The sequence below is a fragment of the Elgaria multicarinata genome, chromosome 21 (assembly GCF_023053635.1).
Source record: "Elgaria multicarinata webbii isolate HBS135686 ecotype San Diego chromosome 21, rElgMul1.1.pri, whole genome shotgun sequence".
In the NCBI taxonomy this organism is placed as follows: domain Eukaryota; kingdom Metazoa; phylum Chordata; class Lepidosauria; order Squamata; family Anguidae; genus Elgaria; species Elgaria multicarinata.
Window position 1 is genome coordinate 11,621,992 of NC_086191.1, and position 21,179 is coordinate 11,643,170.

Genomic DNA, 21,179 nt, shown 5'->3' on the forward strand with positions numbered 1-21,179 from the left:
TTGTGTTCTATATAGCGTGTTCTGAGGAAGCGTGTTCTGAGCTCGTGCCACAGCCGGGGTGCCACAGCAGAGAAGGCCCTGCTCTTAGTAGCCACCCGCCTCACTTCCTTTGGCAGGGGCTCATGAGAAGGACCCCTGTGGATGATCTTAAGGTCCGGGCAGGTACATATGGGAGGAGGCGTTCCTTCAAATAACCTGGGCCCCAAACGGTTTAGGGCTTTGAACGTTAGTACCAGCACAGTTGATTCTGACCACCATCCCCCAAAGCAAGGAGAAGCGCGCAAGAAGAAATGGAAGCCAGAACACTTTATAAAAGCTAGTTTTATTGGATTCCTAGTGCGATGGGAGGGCAGCGCCCACCCCGCCCCTCCCAGGGCAGAGGGACCGCTGACTGTATCCCGCTGGGCCTGTGGCCGTGCCGTTATTTCCGTTATTTGAGGGGTGCAAGAGGGATCCGATGTGGCGGCAGGCAGAACCACGGCCTCAGCTTTTCCAGAAGTGAGCGTCAGCGCGTGCCAACTCCAGCAGATGTTGCTCCAGCACTTCAGCATCTTCAGGGAAGCGGTCGCGGAAGGATCTGACCAGCCCCGCTGCACTGCTGTCGTATTGCACTAGGACCACGTCCTCTCCTAGGGATGGGGCGGAAGAGACCGTGTGAGCAGGCCCTCCCCAAGCTGGAGGTATCTTCCGCACTGACGTTTTACGATTTACACACCCTGTGGCCCGGCCAGCTTCCCACATGGCCCCGTATGAAAAGCCGGGCTGGATCAGACCAAAGATCCATCCAGTCCAGCAGCCGCCAGTTGCCCCACTGGGAAACGCACAAGCAGGACAGAAGTCCAAGCACCCTTACCTTCCAGGCGGGTGTTCGCTTGCACAAACAGCTTACGGGCCTCTTTGCGCAACAGCACCGTGTGACGCAAGGCGAGGAAGTGCTCCGGTTCTTCATCCGTCACCGCTGAGTAGGCGTTGTAGAGCGCTCGCCCTCCGGCCACGTCCGCTGTGGACTTCAGCACCTTTGAGAGGGAAGCGCTCCGGCTGAGATGGAAACAGAAGAATCCCCCCTCCCTGTGCTAAACCTCCTTCCCATGATCTGCCTCTGCCAACCTACTTTTAGGCTGGGTTCACACAACGCATTAAACCACTATGGGTTACCGTGTCGTCTGAACGCAGCACTTTTTTTCCACAGGGTGGGTTGTTGCTATTATTATTATTATTATTATTATTATTATTATATTTATTTATTTGTATCCCGCCTTTTGCCCAATACTGGACCTCAAGGCAGCCTTACAAAATTTAAAACATATACATTGTAAACCTAGGAAAAGAAATGTACAAAAATTAATTAAAAAAAATACAATATTAAAACATTTAAAGTCTTTGGAGGACCAGATTACTCTCCAAAGGCCTGCTGGAACAAACAAGTTTTTGCCTGCCTCTAAAAGCCCATCAAGGAGGGAGCCAGCCTAGCTTCCCCGGGAAGAGAGTTCCAGAGCACCGGAGCAGCCACCGAGAAGGCCCTCTCCCGTGTTCCCACCAAGCACGCCTGTGAAGATGGTGGGACTGAGAGAAGGGCTTCTCCAGAAGATTTTAAAGCACGGGCAGGCTCATAAGGGAGAATACGGTCTTTCAGATAACCTAGACCCAAGCCATGATGCTGTCTGAATGCAGCGTGTTTGCTGCAAGGGGGCTTGTGAACCATGCAGTGCGGTTTATTTTCCTTGAACAAGCCACCTTGAGAACCCATGGCTTGTTCAAGGTGGTTAACACGGTTAACAAACAACCCTGCGAAAATTGTGCTGCCTTCAGACAACACTGTCCACCCTGTGCTGTGGCTCAAACAACACAATCACCCACAGTTCAACATCCACCCACACTGGGTGAGTTAACATGTTGTGTGAACCCTGCCTTTCTCTGCTCTCCAAACAATAAATCACCCCTCCTGCCACGGTAAGGCGCCGCTGACAAACATCCTTTCTCACGTCTCCAATTTTAAACTTCGTCTCCATCTTCTTGCAAACTCTCCCATTTCTAACTTTACGTTCCTATTTTTTCTGGACTGGACTGAAGAGTGCTGGACAAGTTTCAGGCTGCCAGATCTAATCAGTAGATCAATCAACTAAAGAGGAGTTGATTAATTGACGGAGCTCTGAGTTCATGGCGCTGATTACGTTTTCAGGCTGTTTGGCTTCTGGAAGCACAAGAAGGAATTATAACGTTCGCTTTAGCCCAATGAATGGCCTTCCTTTTCTAACGATGGGTGGGAGCGTTTGCTGAGAGAAGGACAGAAGGACAGACAGAGACTCCTCCCGGTGGGGGGGACACTCTCTTTTCCTCTCACCGCTGCTTACCTGTAGCTTGCGGAGGAAGCGTTCCAGAGCAGGCTTCCCCACGGTGGCGATCTTGCTGCGGTCCAGCGACACGACCGCATCGGGTTTGCCGTCCGCCCCTGTGGTATGGCGTAGCGACACAAGCCCCCCGCCTGCCTCCAGGAGAACCCTCAGGATAACAAAGCGGGCCTGCATGTGAGCCTGACCCGGGGAGAAGGAACAGAACGCAAGGTCAGGAGAGGAGGGCGGCTGCCCTGGGACCTTTGCTCTCCATCCCGCCCACGAAAATGTACCTGCCCAGACATTAAGATCACCTACAAGGGCCCTTTTCCGTGAGCCCCTGCCAAAGGAAGTGAGGCAGGCGGCTACTAGGAGCAGGGCTTTCTCCGCTGTGGCACCCCGCCTGGCAACTACACTATACTCCTTTCGTCGCCAGCTGAAGACCTTTTTATTCTCTCAGTATTTTAACACTTCATTTTAACTTAAATTTAAATTTTACTGTTTTAACTCTGTATTTTAATTTTATATCAATTTTGCTGCGTGGTTTTTATCCTGCTTGTGCTTTTTATACTGTATTTTGTATTTGTGCTTTTAAGCTGTTGGTTGTTTTATTATGGTTTTAATTTTTGTGAACCGCCCAGAGAGCTTCGGCTATTGGGCGGTATAAAAATGTAATAAATAAATAAATAAAATAGACGAGTTCTTGCACTACTGGATCCGATTAAGGGCTTGTTTGGTCTCCGTTTCCAACCGACGGGGGGGGGGGGCACAAGGACGTATCCCCCCGCTCACCCAGTGAATTAACGGGCAGTTTTGAAAGATACTCTGATTTTTCCCCTTCCTGCTTTTATTTATTCCTTTTTATCCATGAATCTCCCACCACTCAGTTTCATGTAGCCCACCCCGTCCTCTGTTGTGGTTGGCCGCCAGAATTTGGTAGCTAACTGCTGGGAGGTGGGCAGCACAGCAGTGGCTATGGGGCCAGAGGAGTGGGGTGGACAGGAGCTGACGGATCCCCCCCAAATTGCCCAACCTTTGTTTTAATTGCTGACGCTGGGGACTGAAACAGGGACCTGGTGGGTGTAAAGCAGGTACAGTGCCAATTAAGCTGCAGTATGACCCCAAACAGCAACATTTTGGGCCAAGACATGCATAGAAGAGAAAGGGCTCACAGACCGACAATTTGCATCCTAAAACGCTTGCAAAACAGGGCTGTATAATAAGAACAGCAGGAGCCATCAGTCCTTCGGGGAGAGGCTCTTCTACCTTTGACGTGCCAGAACTCTGTTCCGCCTGTTGGTCCCTCACCTGCCGCCATGTTCCGGACTCTGGCGTGTAGAACTCCAGGGCCAGCAGCCCAGCGCGCACCATGTTCAGCCAGTTAATGTAGATCACATCCTCAGCGTCTTCGCCTTTTAATTCAAAGATCCTGTCGAAAAAGGAAGGAAAAATGGAGGAGAGGGGAATGAAGCGCACACAAAGGGAAACGTAGATTTGCAAATTATTTGATTTGCTCAAATAATTCCATTCCCTTTTCAAGTGTTTGCATCTGTACAAGAAAAGCCGAGATTATTCTGGAGCCAAAGGCCTTTCCTAAAATTTAGATTCTCTGAAATAGGCCCTCAGCTCGTCTTTTATGCTTTTTTTAATTACATTTATATCCCGCCTTTTTTCCTCCTTAAGGAACCCAAGGAGGGAGACATAATCTTCCTCCTCTGCATTTTTATCCTCACAACAACACCCCTCAAACTTCAACGTGATCCTGATAGGCTGGAGCGCTGGGCTGAAAACAACAGAATGACATTTAATAGGGATAAATGCCAAGTTCTACATCTAGGAAATAGAAACCAAATGCACAGTTACAAGATGGGGAATACTTGGGTCAGCAAGACTACAAACAAGAAGGATCTTGGAATGGTTGTAGATCACCAGCTGAATATGAGCCAACAGTGCGATATGGCTGCAAGAAAGGCAAATGCTATTTTGGGCTGCATTAATAGAAGAATAGCTTCCAAATTGCGTGAGGTAATGGTTCCTCTCTATTCGGCCCTGGTCAGGCCTCATCTAGAGTATTGCGTCCAGTTCTGGGCTCCACAATTCAAGAAGGATGCAGACAAGCTGGAGCGTGTTCAGAGGAGGGCAACCAGGATGATCAGGGGTCTGGAAACAAAGCCCTATGAAGAGAGACTGAAAGAACTGGGCATGTTTAGCCTGGAGAAGAGAAGTTTTAGGGGAGACATGAGAGCACTCTTCAAATACTTAAAAGGTTGTTACACTGAGGAGGGCCAAGGTCTCTTCTTGATCCACCCAGAGTGCAGGACACGGAATAATGGGCTCAAGTTACAGGAAGCCAGATTCCGGCTGGACACCAGGAAAAGCCTCCTGACGGTTAGAGCAGTACGACAATGGAACCAGTGACCTAGGGAGGTTGTGGGCTCTCCCACACTACAGGCATTGAAGAAGCAGCTGGACAACCATCTGTCAAGTATGCTTTAGGGTGGATTCCTGCATTGAGCTGGGGGTTAGACTTGATGGCCTTATAGGCCCTTTCCAACTCTACTATTCTATGATTCTATAGGCTGGGCTGAGAGTCAGTGACTGGCCCAAAGTTACGCCGTAAGCTTCCTTGGCCGAGTGGGGACTTGAACCCAGATCTCCTGACGCCCAGTCTGACACTCCAATTGCTCCCTCCATCCCCACCACTGAGGATGTTGAATTCAAATAAGCTTGATGAATTGCACCCACAGATGATGCTGCCGACAGGCTTTTTACGAGTCTCACAGAACTTGTGGGCTTGGCGCTTACATTTCAGGGGAAATTGGCACAAATGCGCACGTGAAACAAAAGTTCCAGACATCCCTAGAAGAATAGAACTCTGTCAATGAGCGGACGACGGAAGGAAAGATGGCTGACGACCTGCAAAACGCAGGCGGAATGGATTTCACTAAAGGCGTCCGCCTCTCCTCCGAACTCTGGCGCTCACCCCAAAACCTCCTTGTTCAGGCAGAGGTATAGCCCCACGCACTCCGCCCGGCATTCCTCGTAACTCGAAGCCACGTTCGAAAACTTGCTGTCCCAGGTCTCGCCACCTCGGTACCAGCTCCGGATCTGCAGGGACAGAAAAATACCACATACGGAATGCAAAACGATAGATTAGCAGCCTGTAGCTTTTCCTACGTACATAGTTTCAAAACTGGGCAGGACCTACACTAGTTTTATAACGGCTTATAACAGTACTGACAACTGTTCGGGCCCAGGACACCTTCCATATACCATTTTTAAATGTTATATCCTGCTTGGTGTAAATCTGGCCCTGGTTTCTACGAAGAACTATGAGTTCCATCTTAGATTTTAAAACCCATTTGAAAACTCACCTGTTTTCCATAGCTTTTGGTATTTTAGCCTGATTTAATGTTCTCATTGCTATGATTATTATGATTATTATTAATTTATTTATATAGCACCAACAATGTACTTGGTGCTGTACAAAATATACAATATATGATTATTCCTTTATTTCTGTTTTGTGTAACCCCTTTCCCCGTCACGTTTTATTTATTTATTTATTACATTTATATACCGCTCTCTGGGCGGTTTACAACTGTTAAAAATGGTAAACATTAAAAAGTATACAAAATTTAAAAACCATCAAAAACATAAAAACAGTATAAAATGTGATTTTAGACTGTAAGCCTCTAGGCAGGCAGCGTATTGCTGTTTTATTAGTATATTCTGTACAGCAGCAAATACATTGTTGGTGCTAAATAAATAAATAAATAATAATAATAATAATAAATATGGAACTCACTGCCACAAGATGTAGTGATGGCCACCAATTTGGATGGCTTTAAAAGGGGGTTGGATAAACTCCTGTAGGAGAAGGCCATCAATGGCTACTAGCCGTGATGGTTGTGTGCTATCTCCAGTATTCGAGGCAGTAAGCCTGTGTGCCCCAGTTGCTGGGGAATATGGGTGGGAGGGTGCTGTTGCACCATGTCCTGCTTGTTGGTCCCTGGCTGATGGCTGGTTGGCCACTGTGCGAACAGAGTGCTGGACTAGATGGACCCTTGGTCTGATCCAGCATCAGGGCGCTTCTGATGTTCTTAAATTGCTCTATTATATGCTCTATGTATTATATTGTGTTTGGTGTTGTTCCCCACCTCAATCCAGAGGGGGAGGCGGATAATAATAATAATAATAATAATAATAATAATAATAATACACAATGGCCCTATCCCTAAACATGTATTTATTTATTTATTTATTACACTTATATACCGCTCCCATAGCCAGGGCTCTCTGAGCAGTTTACAGAAATTCTAAAATTGAGATAAAAATGAGTATACAAAACTTAAAATTCTAAAACACGGAACATACACACATAAAGCATTAAAAACCATTAAAAAACTACGTGGGTGATTAAGATGTCCAGATCTGGGTGGTCTTCCCCAGTGAGGAAAATACGTAAACAGGCCTTATTTCAACTAATATCTCACAGTATTAAATGTCCTACATAGAACCAGCAAACATTTTAAACTATGTATTTATAGAGCCCTTTATAGAATCCAGCTATGATCTATCCATGCAGGAGAAACTACAGGACTCCTAATCTATTGTTTTACATTTTGTACGTAATATTGTATTAAAATGTATGTATTTGGAAACGTTTTGCATATATCGCTTTGCTAAAACCTATTCTGTTGCGAGGTTTATGAATGGTTTATGAATCTTTGAGAATCCATTCAGGTTTCTAACGCAAGCCCTCACCTGCTCTCCTGTCTCCGGGTTAATCACTGCCTTCTGGTCAAAGTTGAAGCCCCCTGAGTCATCCTGCCAGAGAAAAGAAACAAAAATGGATCTTAAAAACTGGAGGGCAACTTCAGGAAGGCGATCTTGTGATCCCTGGAGCAGCCAATTCATTTGAAGGATTTCTCCGCGGCCTTTCATAGCTTGTTGTCCTTGCAAGACAGTTTACAAAAGGTTTATACATACACCCACAGACACACACGTAATCCAGGAGCTGTCCAACATGGCAGCCATGTTTGCTGTGGCTCCTGGGGGCATCTCCGATGGCCCCCACACAGCTCTTCACTACCCGCCCCCTTCAAAAAGGTATTTTTGAAATAAAAAATGGAAAACCGGGAGAGAAACAGCGAGGCCTGAGGCTGGGAGTGGAAGAAGAGAGAGACAGACAGACACAGACACACAGAGACAGACAGACACACACACACACACATACAGAGACAGAGAAAAGGGTAAAGGTCTGTGTGGACAGAAGATTGTCCCCATTCCAGATGAGGCTCAAAGGTGGGCAAAAACACACCCAGCTGTGCAAAGTATGCGTTGGTACAAACCTGGCACACTCCTCGCTTGAGCAACCCCCCTGCCACCAACCACAAGCACACACGCACACCCGTACAAAAGCCCCACCTGCACAAAGAGTTTGCCGCTGCCGTGACCCAGGAGTTCGTGGAGGCCCACTTGCACTTCAAAGGACGGCCCTTTCCATTTGATGTACAGATCCTGCAAGAGACATTCGCACGTAGAATTCAGCAGCGGAAGCGCCTGCTCCCAGGTGCCCTGGGGTTTTAAGGGCCTTGCTGGTGCTAACGCTAACAAGACACACCACACAGCACATAGTTAAACTATGGAACTCACTACCACAAGATGGAGTGAGGGCCACCAACTTGGATAGCTTTAAAAGGGGGTTGGATAAATTCCTGGAGGAGAAGACGATCCAGGGCTACTAGCCCTGACGGCTATGTGCTGCCTCCGCTACCAGAGGCAAGATGCCTATATACATTAGTTGCTGGGGAACATGGGTGGGAGATGCTGTTGCACTCATGTCCTGCTTGTGGGTCTCCTGTGGGCAGCATCAGATGCTCTCCTGATGTTCTTATGACCGCAGCTCAGCAATAGAGCATGCAAGCAGGCTCCGGTTCGATTCCCGGTGTCTAGAAGCAGGGCAGGAAAAACTCCTCCCTAAAATGCTGGAGAGCAGCCGCCAATACTGGGCTACTGGTCTCACAGTATACAGCAGCTTTCCACATTCTTATGAAACCCAGGTGTGTTGCGTTCGCCCCATCCCTATGAGTGTGTGTGGGGGGAATGTCAATGATACCAGCAGAGATCCAGCAGGGCCTCCTTCCCACAGGCCCCATCTTTCTCCCTTCCCCCGACCCTCCACGGCAAACGCCCCCACCTTGTCCTCCTCGGCCAGGAATGTCAGCTTCTCCTTCTGCGTGGAATACGCCACCGCTAGCACGTTACCCAGCGAGACGTTCTTGAAGCCGTCCGTCTGGCGGATGTCGTCATCTGGGAAGGGGGAGAAGGGGGCAGGGGGAGCTCACCGGGTTCTGAGGGCCACGTGAGCAGCCCTGAGAAGGCAGGAATTCACCCAGATGCCCCTTTCCAACCTCTAAAGCTGAGCAGGCCTCAGCTTGGTCCAAAGATGGTCCGTTATGAAGTGTGAAAAATTGCAATTAAAACACCTGAGGACTTGATCCCAGATATGAGGGGAACTCTACAGCGGAAAGGTACTCTGCACATGTTCATGGGCACTCTTTGTAACTGCCCCCCACGCTCTAAGGCTCAGCCTTGCCACTCCCACCAATTGCCCATTGGCCATGTTAACTGAGAATGATGGGAGTTAGAGTCCAAGATATCCAGAGGGCTCTAGGCTGAGGAAGGTTGGCTTGAAACAAGTAAGAGGATTTAATCACTGCTCACAGTCCAGGACATTGGGCCATCTCTAACTCTGCTTCTTCCCCACCCCATCCACCCCCCAAAAACCTTACAGTAGGGGCCAGCAACTGAAAGGCCCTGCTCCAAAGGTGGTATTGTACAGAAACCAGAGCTGGGCCATGGAACTTGGCTGCAGACCCATGTAGGAAGAGGAAGGATGGCCGAGCTGGTAGCCAACTGTGGGGGAGGGAGGCTTACAATTTGGGATGTTGATGCCGGCGGGAATCCCGCTCCCGGAGAAGGTCAGCACATCGAGCGAGGTGAAGTCGGGCTTGAGGAACGTGTCTTTCTCGAAGGACCGGGGCCAAGGCAGCTCCTCCAGGAGGCGCTCTGCTGCTGCCACCAGCCGAGCAAACTTCGCACTCATGGCCTTGTTCACAACAGCCACAAATCCTGAAAAAGGGAGACACAGAAACTGCCAGGTGACCAAACCCTAGAAAGGAGGACCTGGTAACTGTCGGGGGACCAAACCGGACCTGGTAACTGCTGGGTGACCAAGGGAACCACGAGTGGTGACAGATCACCAGTCCCCTTCATCTCACCAATATCTCCTAGCCGTCTTACTTTCTTGCATCTTGTGCCTATGAAATGTTACTTGAAATTAACGCCTGTCAAATTCATTGGGGCTTGTTGCATCAATGGGTACAAAACTTTTTCCTTGGCAGGACAGACCCTGTACCTCTTGTTTGGGGAAAGCCCAGAACTTTGCTTGGCTCAGAGATCTATCCCTCCCCAAGTCTCCCTCCCCCCATCAAGCTCAGTGGGGAAAGCCCAGATCCAAAATTCCCCATAGCAAAGGCAGAAGGATACCTTCAAATTCCCCCCGGGAACCGTAGGGATCTCGATAGCTTTCAATGAAACCAATATAGCTGCGAACATGAAGAAGAAGAAGAAGAAGAAGAAGAAGAAGAAGAAGAAGAAGAAGAAGAAGAAGAAGGCATCTTTAGCATGGCTAAACGTCAGGTAACCCCCTCCACCCCACAAACACGTACCAGGCAGAAAAAAAGCAAAGTTTCTATAATTCTCTGGAAGGGGCAATCTCCCCCCACACCCCAATTTCTCATTTACGAACTTAAGAAAACAAGAAGAGTCATGTTGTCTGATCCCTGGAATGCTGGACTAGATGGCCCCTTGAATTGACCGAGCTCTTCTTATGTTCTCAGTATCTCCCCAGTTCTCTGCCTCCAGCCTGGAAGCAGCATTCAGGCAAAATAGCCTCCGTCTGGATAACGAAACGGCGGGTGTATACAGCAGATGTCGACGCAGGCCGAAGCCCACCTCTCTACGATGGGTCCCTTGTCGCGAATCCAGCAGCGGGAGCCTTCCTTGTGGGCCGTGATGGAGCCCTGCGTGAAGCTGGTGACGTAGTGGGCCAGCATCTCGGCCTGGGTGGGGTTGGCAGCGTGTTTCTGGCAGGGGAAGACACGAGGGTCCAAAGTCAGGCCAAATCCATTTCTACTGGCTAGCCGCAGCCTCAAACCCTGCCCCCTGCGTTCCCCTTGCACCCACCCCTACAGCATAATGCAGCTTCCAGAGAAGACTTTAAAAAAGAAAAAAAGTCAAGCGGCTAGCCCTCATGGGTAAGAATATACAGTATGCTAGGAAGAGAACAGGCTGCTGAAGTCTCAGGGACAAATTAGCGGTGTAGGAAGCTCTGTCAGCCCCAGTGGCCAGATTCAGAGGCGTTCCTGGGGACAGGCACATTCCAGCAGTGGGCGGAGCTAAAGGCAAAAGTGGGCAGGGCCAAAGATACCAGCATGTTGTAGCTTCAAGCTCTTATTTCCAGGAGAGGCATTTCAACTTTTTAAATAAGCAGAAAAAATCACCCCCGAACTGTAAGTTGGGGGGAAAGAGGGCGTGGCCAAGAGAAGTGGGCGTGGCTGCCTGGGGATCTCCAAACGGCTGGATTTGGCTCAAGGGCCAGAAGTCCCACACCACTAGATGCACGGCTTCCACCAAAAATGGCAGCCGTGTGTTTTATAGCTCCCACTCCCTCTCCATCTGTAACGTCTAGAACTTTACTTGTGCCGTGATCTTAATTCCTCGCCTGCGCTCTCTGTCGCTGGCGGGAAGCGGGGAAGGAGGGAACGGCAGAACACCGCAACAACTCAGCCCGAGGAAAACTCCACGAGATGCTGCAGAGCACGGAGAGGGGGTCATAAACACAGGGATGCCATTTTCAGCAGCAGCAGCTGCCGGCTTGGTGTGAAGTAGCCCTTGCGAGCCAGGGAGAGCGAGGTTTCCATTGGTTTAGGGCAGTGGTTCCCAATTGGTGGTCCGTGGACCCCAGGGGGTCCACGTAATCCACCCAGGGGGTCCGTGGCACCATTCACATATTCAACATTCATTTTTGGAGTCCACTGATGACGAATTCCTACCAGAAGTAAAATATAACATCACTGAGCACCTGCATGATTTAGCGACTAGCTTCAGAGATGACTTCCCTGCACCTAATCCTGAAAACTCACGGATAAGGAATCCTTTTGAATGTGGTGATGTACAACTAACAATTCTATCTGCAAAAGAGCGAGATGCACTTGTTGACGTGACTTGTGATGGTTCATTGAAATCATTTTTCAAAGAATATAGACTGGACCAATTCTGGGTGACGGTTTTTCCTGATTATAAGAAGTTAGGTGAAAAAGCTTTGAAACATCTAGTTCCCTTTTGTTCCACATGTCTTTGTGAACAAACATTTTTGACATTTTGTTATACGAAGAACAAGCACAGAAATCGACTCAATGTTGATCCAGATTTGAGATTAAAAGTAGGAAATATTGAACCGGATGTGGAAGGGATTGTTCGGGGCAAAAAGAGGCACGATTTCTCCCATCATGTCAGCAGGGCTCTTTCCCCTTTCCCCAGAACCAACACAAAAGCAGAATGAAGCAAAACTAACTCTGCCTGTTGGCTCTGCTCTATCTTCATGCTTGTTTAAAACGGTTGCAACCATCGGCGTTCCATGGCAGAAGCCACGGCGGGGTCACCTCTTGTTTTGTCAAACCTTAGGGAGTCCCAGATCTTGAACCAAGCTCTTCTTTCGGGTATCTCCGATAAGTGGTGTTTTGGGGAAAGGAGGGGGCAACTGAAGACAAGCAAGGAGAGCGTCCTCATCACCCCGCCGTTTCTCACCTGGGCCTTCCGCAAATTCTCCACGACTTTCTCCAGTAGCGGGGAGTAATCGCCTAGCGTCACGGTGAACACGCAGCCGCCAAACTGGAAGCATTTTGCCTTGTCGGTCATCTCGGTATCAAGCTGGGAATCTGGGCGGAAGAGGAGGCGGACGTTAAGGCACAAGGCGTGTGTGAAGGCAGTTTTATTTCAGGGCTTGGTAAAAAAAATCTTGGCATTGCGGGGCGGCATACCAAGAATGGGCCAAGGCAGGCTGAAGGACTCTGGGTGCGAGTTTATCTTCTCACAGAGAGTGTCTCAGTCATCCATTCATTCATATCTCTCTCACCTTTCTTCCATTATGTAACTCAAGGGGAAGTGGGGCCAGTCCACCAGCCCTGCTGAAAGCCATTTTTTCCTCTTGCCTCTCCATTCCTTTTTCCTTGTGTGTCGTGCCTTATTTATTTATTTACAATATTTATATACTGCTCCCCATTCAAAATTTCAGAGCAGTGGAGTCTTTTTAAATTGTAAGCCTTCAGGCAGGGATTATCTTGTAGGACCAGCATAAAAATACTTCAAATAAATAAATTAAAGAAGGCGGTGTACATGGGTGTGTGTGCGTCCTTCACAGATGGTCTCCCACCCAAATACTGAGCATATGCAGACCTGCTTAACCTTAGCAAGGAGGCTGCACCATTTACCCTCAGATCATTCTTCCAACCTGGTCACCTGGAGAAGTTTGTGAGTCACCACAGGCGACTAGTCAAACAGTTGTGTATGTTTCTGTGCCAAGCGGCAAGGACCTTTCTTTTTCATTTTTGTATAAAGAGGCACCATCAAATAGATATTTTAAGCAGTGTGTCTCCAAAGGCACGAAGTGTTTCAACACGCTTTATCCTGGCAATTACGGTATCTCTGAAACATTATTCCGCCACGTGTCGTCGCCAAGCCAGAGAGCCGGGAACTCTTACCGTCTAGAAGCACCGAAGCCAGGCGAACCTCGTAGTTCGTTTTGCCATCTGCCTCCGTCTTAAAAAGCCTCGTGTTGTAAGCACTGATGTTCTGGAGAAAGATTTAAGCAAAGGGGTTGGGCGCTGAGAACCAAAGGGAGAAGCCAGGCCTACCCCGAAATGGTCCCGCAGTCCCTATTAACTCCAGATTCAGCAATTACTCTGGCGCTCCCACCCACCCACCCCCACGTGGTACGGTCCAACCCAGAGAGGCAGGAGAGTTCTGGCCGCACCTGGGAGTCGAGAAAATCCTGAGCCAGCTTGGCATCTTCCGTGCGGCAGTTGGCGGAAAAATAAGTAGAGATGCCCTAGAGAGAGAAGACAGGAGTCAGAGGGTAGCCACGAAAGACCAGGCCTTGAGCCACCGAATCATAGCCCCCTGCCCCACCCATAGAATCATCAACACCTCCTTTTGCTCCCTTTAGAACTGAGTTCCAGATGAACACGGGGAGGGGTGGCTAGGGGGACGGAAGCCCTGTGGGTGAGTGGTTCCCGAGTCTGGGAGACAGGCTCATTGCCTGTTCTGGATGGGGTTGCACTGCCTCTGAAAGAACAGGTTCGTAGTTTGGGGGTACTCTTAGACCCATTTCTGTCGTTGGAGGCTCAAGTAGCCGCCACGGCTCGGAGTGCCTTTGACCATCTTCGGTTGGTTCGCCAACTACGGCCTCTCCTGGACAGGGATAGCTTGACCATGGTGGTACAGGCATTGGTAACCTCAAGATTGGATTACTGCAACGCGCTCTATGTGGGGCTGCCCTTGAAGCTGCTCCGGAAGCTGGAGCTAGTGCAGAATGCTGCAGCTCGGCTGTTGTCTGGAGCTGCCCCTTTCCAGCATGTAACTCCTCTGCTGAGGGAACTGCACTGGCTGCCTATTCGCTACCGGGCCAGATTTAAGGTTCTTGTACTTGTGTACAAAGCCCTAAACAACTTGGGACCAGGATACCTGAGAGAGCGCCTTCTCCCCTACCAACCTGCCCGGTCACTGAGGTCATCTGAGGGTCTGCTCCTGGTGGTCCCACATAGACGCATCCTCCGATTGGAGTCCACCAGGGGAAGAGCCTTTAGCGTGGTGGCCCCCCTCGTGTGGAACTCCCTGCCTCTGGAGGTCAGGCAGGTGCCAACTTTGTCCTCCTTTCGGCGCCTCCTGAAAACATCACTGTTCCAGGAAGCCTTTCCTGAATGTCCAGCCAGGAGTCACTGTATTTGCTTCTTTTAAGATCTGTTTTAAGTGTTTTATTCTGTTTTTATTTTCATTTTACTTTGTACACCGCTCCAAAATTTTTCAATGGGGAATGGTAGATAAATATAGTAAATCAATAAATCAATACCTCGCCACTGAGCCCCAAATGCCTTTGCAAGGGCTGCAGGGAGAACATGAGCTCCCCACAGCGGCCCCACAACGCCTCCATCTTCTCTGGGTCTTCTGCGAAGGCTTGGCTGCCCCACACCAGCTGTTTCAGCTTCTCCTAGGGGCAGAAAGGTGGTAAGGAGAACCAGCATCAGTGATAAGACTCAGGCCGTCCACAACAGAGACTCCGCCTCCCTCCGCCAGCACCTCAGCCAATGAGGTGCAAGGAGAGCTCCGATTGGCTGAAGGGCCCAAGATATACAGCTCCTGACGTCCTGTTCCGTGGCAGGTCCTTGGCGTCTATCCCCTCCAACTCACCTTGGGGAGGTTGGGGATGAATTTGGTGTCACCGAAGGACTTGTAGTTGCCCATGTTGGCATAGAAGGCGGCAGCGTAAACCAGGAACGCCTGGGAGCGAGAACGACGTTGAGAAATACGTGCACAGATAACCGCTCCAGCCTGACCCCCTGCTCGCTGCCCTGTGAACTCAGACATGAACCCTGCACCTTCATGCAGACATTTTAAAGACTGGAACACAGACCTTACGACCGATTTATTAATGCTACAGTTATTAATACATTTCCGGTTTAATACATTTATTAATAAAACTGGTACTATTATAGATTTATTCATTTATTAAACCTGGTGTCATTATAAATTGAGGGCATCAAGTGGAGAGAGGCTTCGTGCCTGCTGAAAACTGGAGTAGATTTCCCTGATATCAGAGCCACCAGCCTGCACTAACTACAACTCCCATTACCCCCTGACCGTTGGCCATGCTGGCTGGGGGACGCAGTCCAAAACACCTGGGGGGTGTCAGGTTGAGGAACGCTGCGTTGAGCTAGCATGGCTAATAGTATCCCAAACACAGCAAGAGGAGAAAGAACACAGTGGAGAACACGGGGTGGAGGCATACCCCAGTGCCTTCTCCAGGTTTTGGGAGGCGTTAGGCAAGACCCCCTCCCTCTCTGAGTCTACCTTCTCATTGCTATCGTCACCAGCTACTCTTTCTTCAGTCTGGACATCAGGAAAAACTTCCTGACTGTTAGAGCGGTACAAGAATGGAACCCATGACCTAGGGAGGTGGTGGGCTCTCCCACACTAGAGGCCTTCAAGAGGCAGCCGGACAAACATCTATCAGAGATGCTTTAATTTCTCCCTGACGAGGCTCGCCTGACACCAACGCTGCTATCTTTCCAGCGCCAGGTTAAGACTTTCCTCTTTGCCCAGGTATATGGCAGCACATCTTAATCACCCACATGTTTAGTTTTTTAAACAGTTTTTAATGCTTTATGTGTGCATGTCCTGTGTTTTAGAATTTAAAATTTTGTACACTCATTTTTATCTCAATTCTAGAATTTCTGTAAACCGCCCAGAGAGCCCTGGCTATGGGGACGGTATATAAGTGTAATAAATAAATAAATAAATAAAGTTAAGGTGGATTCCTGCATTGAGCAGAGGATTGGACTAGATGGCCTTGTGGTACCCTTCCAACTCTACTATTCTAGGATTCTATGATCCTCTTCCTCCTCATGGCTGCCACTTGCTTGCTTGACAGGCAGAGAGCCAGGGAGCAAGGAGGCCGTGGCATCTCCTCCTCCTTTTCACCACCACCGTTGTCTTGGCCAGAGCGAGAGGCCGGTGAACAAGCAGGTTGCAATGGCAAAGAGGAGGGGCAACTCCAGGGGGCTGCTGGGAGTGGGCCCTCAGCCAATGCCCAACGATACCGACCCTGGATGCCAATCATGGACATCCCTCAAACCAAACAAAAACACACACACACACACACAGAGGCTTTGCAGTACCTGGTATTCTTCATCAGAGAGACCGATCGAGCGGGCCACCTCCCCTAACTGTGCCGGGTCCTGGGCTCGGAAGATCCGGGAGATGAGGGCGTAGACGGCGGGCGCTTCTGGCGAGGTCTGCAAGAGTACCACCAGCCCCCCGTACCAGCAGGCCCGCGAGAGGTAGTGGGCGTACAGCTTCTCCTCCGGCGACAACAGCTGGAAGGCTTCAGCGCAGTCCAGCGTCGAAATGCCAATATCATTGGGCAGGATATACTGAAAATCCACCATCATGCCAGACTGGGGGGAGAGAGACAGGTGGGTGGGGATGTCACACTCAACTAACCCTTGTGGGCAAAGCGGGGCGACCCCAACCTAAGCTTCTGCCCTCCAGATATGCAACAAGAGGACACGTCAAAAGGATGAGGGGAAAACACTACGTGGAACCAAAAAAAGGAAGAGATAGTCTCTAGTGTTAAGAAGTAGAAAAGTTTTAATCCCTTTGTACTGATGTCACAAACGTTTAAAAACGTGTTGTTATTACAAGACTTTTTGAATAAACGCTCGACGTTTCGGATCTGCCGATCCGTCTTCAGGAGCTACGAACAAAGAAATATTTTTTTGAACAACACATGTCATATTTATATTGAATATCATTATACATTATACATGAGAAAGCGTAAAAGTCTGAGAAGAAAACAGGAGCAGAACAAAAGGAAGAAAAAGAAAACAGAACAACACTTTTTCTTCACCAGGTTGCAGAGAGGATGCATTAGAGATTTCATTACATTTATCGTATTTCATTTATCAATGCCCCCACAGCCGGAGAACTCTGGGCAGCTCAGGTAGAATAGAATCATAGAATAGCAGAGCTGGAAGGGGCCTACAAGGCCATGGAGTCCAACCCCCTGCTCAATGCAAGAATCCACCCTAAAGCATCCCTGGCAGATGGTTGTCCAGCTGCCTCTTGAAGGCCTCTACTGTGGGAGAGCCCACAACCTCCCTAGGTAACTGGTTCCATTGTCGTACTGCTCTAACAGCCAGGAAGTTTTTCCTGATGTCCAGCTGGAATCTGGCTTCCTTTAAAAACCATTCAAAAGACCTCCTACAAAGTGCAAAACCATTAACAGAAAAACATATAGACAGGCACACATCTAGCCAATGTATATCTAATTTTTTTTTTAAAAAAATGATCAATACAAATCAGGACTTGATTAAAAACTCGCCACCAAACACCTGAGAGAAGAGGGTGATTTTAATCAGGCAGTGAAAAGATAATAGTGGTGCTAGGCAGGACTTGTCAGGGAGATCGTGCCAGAATTCCTGGAATTGGGGCCTGCCCTTAGCCTCTTGCCAAGGGGGTTCTCTTGGCTAGAAATCCCTGAAAGTGCCTAGTTTGGGTGGTGAAAAAAAGAAAAAGAAAAGAGCCATTTCCTTGTTGCTGTCGCTAAAGAATTAGGAGTCAGAAACCTTTGTTGATCGTCTGCAATTGAGCCAGGGATTTACTCCCAGGCATTTCAGACAAGGCATTTACGCCACTTCTTTTAACGGGTCTAGCCTTTTGTTGAAATTCTTTCTAAATTGTTTTTTTTTACATTCCACGTATTTATTTATGCCGTATTTTGATCTCTTGAATTGTTGGGCAACGCCCAGAGTGCTTTGGCGTTGGGGCGATATAGAAATGGAATCAATAATAATAATAATAATAATAATAATAATAACTGTAACAAATCTCGCCCTGCCTCCTGCCCACTGCTGGGCTAAATGACTTTACAGGTCTAATGGTGTGTGAAGCTGGTGGCCTCTGTTACGGTGCTGATGGACATGATCCAATCCTCAGTTTTGCCTAGGGGGTCTTCGCGTGTTCACAGACACCTTGCAGCATGCAGACCTTCTCACTAGTCCTTCGGATCTTGGCCTGTGTGGTCATCTCGTGAAATACACGCAACACACACGGACAAATCCCCTACCTAACCATCATTTTTGGACCCCTCCAAGCCTCAAACCTAGGACCGCACATGTGCATGTGCAATGTGCATGCTCCATCACTGACCAGCCGTGGCCTGCCCTGCAACCATTTGTTGTTACACCCATGTTAGCGCCTTTACCTCCTCACCTGCTAGTCTTTCTTGCTCCAGACAGCTTCCTGCCACGCCCCCTTCCTCCCCCCCCCCCCCATTCATAGCTTCAACAGGGCAGACACGCCTCCTGTGACTGAGCCAGCCAGTCACAGGGTCTCCTAGGTGAGACTGATGCCTTGCGTTGCTGGGAGATGGAAGCCCGCCTCTCCATCCTTTAACTCTTCCTTTTGAAGCAGCCTGACCCTCCTCTTCTCAGCCTGCAATAGCATTCTCTTAAGGGCGCAATCTTATGCAGGTTTAGAAAGAAAGCAAAGTCCTACAACACCCGGCATGCCACAGCCATCCAGAAAAAGAATTGTAGGGCTTTCCCCCTGTCTAAATAGGATCGTGCTCTAAACTACTTGGCTACATGTGTTTTTAGGACTTTTTTTTTTTAAAAAAAATTAAGCTGTTTTTCTAGTGCTCCCACTGACTTTGAGACAGATGAAATGTGGAAGGAAGTGCAGAGTGGAAGGAAGTCCCGTTGACTTCGATGGGGATTACCTCCAAGTAATCCCCTGACAAGGGCGGGCTAGAAGTAACTTGGGAGTTATGATCCTAAAAAGAAATGAATCCATAAATAGAAGCAGGGGGTGAGCTACTCCAACCCCCATCAGCAGGCTCAATGGGCAGAGATGGTAGGAATGGTAGTCCAGCAACAGCTAGCTACTTTTGCTTTCTCTCTTGCCCTGAAAGTGGAAGTTCAACTTGAAAGCAGGGGATTTCCTACCAATTAAATATGACTGGGGATCACTGCTGTCCAAGACACCCCTCCAAGCTATCCAAAAGCATGCTGGGAATGAGGACACCACAGGAGAGCCAGTGTGGCACAGTGGCTAAAGTGCTGGACTGGGAGTCGGGAGATCCGAGTTCAAGTCCGCACTCGGCCATGGAAACCCACTGGGTGACTTTGGGCCAGGCACAGACTCTCAGCCCAACCTACCTCACAGGGTTGTTGTTGTGAGGATAAAATAGAGAGGATTATGTACGCTGCGCCTTGGGTCCCTTGGAGGAAAAAGGTGCGATATAAATGCAATAAACAACAACAACAATAATAATTAATTTAATTCATTAAAATATTTCTTGGCTGCCTTTCAGGGCAAGACCCCTCCCAAAGTGGCGTATAACAACGAAACACATATTCAAAATTGCCGCGGTAGTAAAAATGTAATAAGAACCTAAGAAGAGCCCTGATGCTGGATCAGGCCAGGATCCATCTAGTCTAGTTCACCCAGCGGCCGACCAGCTGCCCTAATGGGAAACCCACAAGCCGTGCAGGTGTGCAAAAGCAAGAAAAAACAGTGCAATGAAAATAGATTACTCACAGAACGGAAGCTTGCACTTGCCTGCACAAGACTGATCAGTTTCTGTTTTTACTTGGGGTGGGGGGTGGGGGGGGCAGCAGCTGTTTACCTTTCCTGCCAACATTTCATTAGAAGGTAGGCGCTTGTGTGTGTGTGTGAGTGAGTGAGTGAGAAAAAGAGATTTGGCTAAAATTGGAGTTATGGATTTCATTAAGCCTCCATCCCAGGCAAATTTTCCTCCCAAATTCAAGCGCTGCCTGCCAGATGTAAAACCTTTTGCTCCACATCTGGGGCAGAGAGCGAAGGGGGGGAGAGGGAGACAAGGGAGGAAGGAGCAACCACTTTTATCACCCCTGGATTGGAGATAGCGGGAGGGAGCTAGGACCCTGCGTTAGACCAAGAGTGACCAGAGCAGTGGAGGCTGGTGGCTCTGGCGTCAGTGGGGCAGTGAATCTGCTCCGGGTTTTAGGCAGAACTCTAAAAGAGCGATCCAAGGTGCCGAGTCTACTTTGCGGATTGGGTTCAGCACCTTGGACAGGTCCTTTAAAGTTGTGGCTGGAACCCGGAGCGGAATCACCACCCCACTGGCATCGGAGCCACCAGCCTTCACTGGACCAATGCTTGCAGCCTCTACCAGGCCAACACTCTCAACGGTGAGGGATCATGGGAATTGTAGGCTAAAACATCTGGAGGGCCCCCCCAGTTGCCCAAACCGAGCCAGACCTCTGGTCTATTTGGCTCAATTTTGTCCACACCAACCGGCAGCCTTTCTCCAGGGTTTCATGCAGAGATCGCCAATTGCAGATGCTGGCAGGAATTGAACCCAGGGCTTCCCGCATGCAAGCCACGTGCTGTACTACCTGGACTACTACCCCCCTTCCCCACCTTCTAGGAAGGGATCCCCCCTGAAATGGACCCCCACCCAAATTATGTCCTACCTTACCCCTCCCACATTGCTGCCAGCCTCAGACCCCCTCCTCACCTGCCTCTTTCTCTCTTGCTCCTTCCAACTTCCTGCCACGCCCCCTTCTCCCCCCTCAAACAGCCAGCCGCGCCCACCATGACTCATCCAGCCAATCCAGGGCTCTGTTTACAGAGACTGACAACTGTGTTGCTCGGAGACCAAAGGCCCGCCCTCTTCTCTCCCCCCTCCCATTCATAGCTTCAAACAGCCAGCCGCGCCCACCATGACTCATCCAGCCAATCCAGGGCTTTGCTTGCAGAGATTGACACCTGCGGTGCTGGGAGACCAAATGCCCGCCCCCTTCTCTCCCCCTCCATAGCTTCAACCAGCCAGCCACGCCCTCCATGACTCACCCAGCCAATCCAGGGCTTTTCTTGCAGAGACTGACAACTGGGAAGCCAAAGACCCGCCCCCTGATCTTGTCCCTTGCCTTTGTTGCATGCTCTATCATGCCCTTCCCG

The 21,179-nt window shown here is 49.2% G+C and overlaps 1 protein-coding gene across 1 annotated transcript; it reads right to left on the minus strand.

Annotated features, from left to right (window-relative positions):
* Positions 1-324: 324 nt before the first annotated feature.
* DPP3 (dipeptidyl peptidase 3) lies at positions 325-20,760 on the minus strand. The gene is made up of 18 exons (XM_063146051.1): positions 20,737-20,760; positions 16,352-16,630; positions 14,865-14,954; positions 14,527-14,664; positions 13,432-13,506; positions 13,160-13,250; positions 12,207-12,337; positions 10,353-10,483; positions 9,885-9,943; positions 9,273-9,467; positions 8,533-8,645; positions 7,761-7,853; positions 7,098-7,160; positions 5,314-5,438; positions 3,639-3,759; positions 2,352-2,531; positions 854-1,016; positions 325-629 (listed from the first exon to the last, which is right to left on the minus strand). The coding sequence occupies exons 2-18, from the start codon at positions 16,622-16,624 to the stop codon at positions 484-486; spliced, it is 2,187 nt and encodes a 728-aa protein (XP_063002121.1). The 5' UTR covers positions 16,625-16,630; positions 20,737-20,760; the 3' UTR covers positions 325-483.
* Positions 20,761-21,179: the final 419 nt, after the last annotated feature.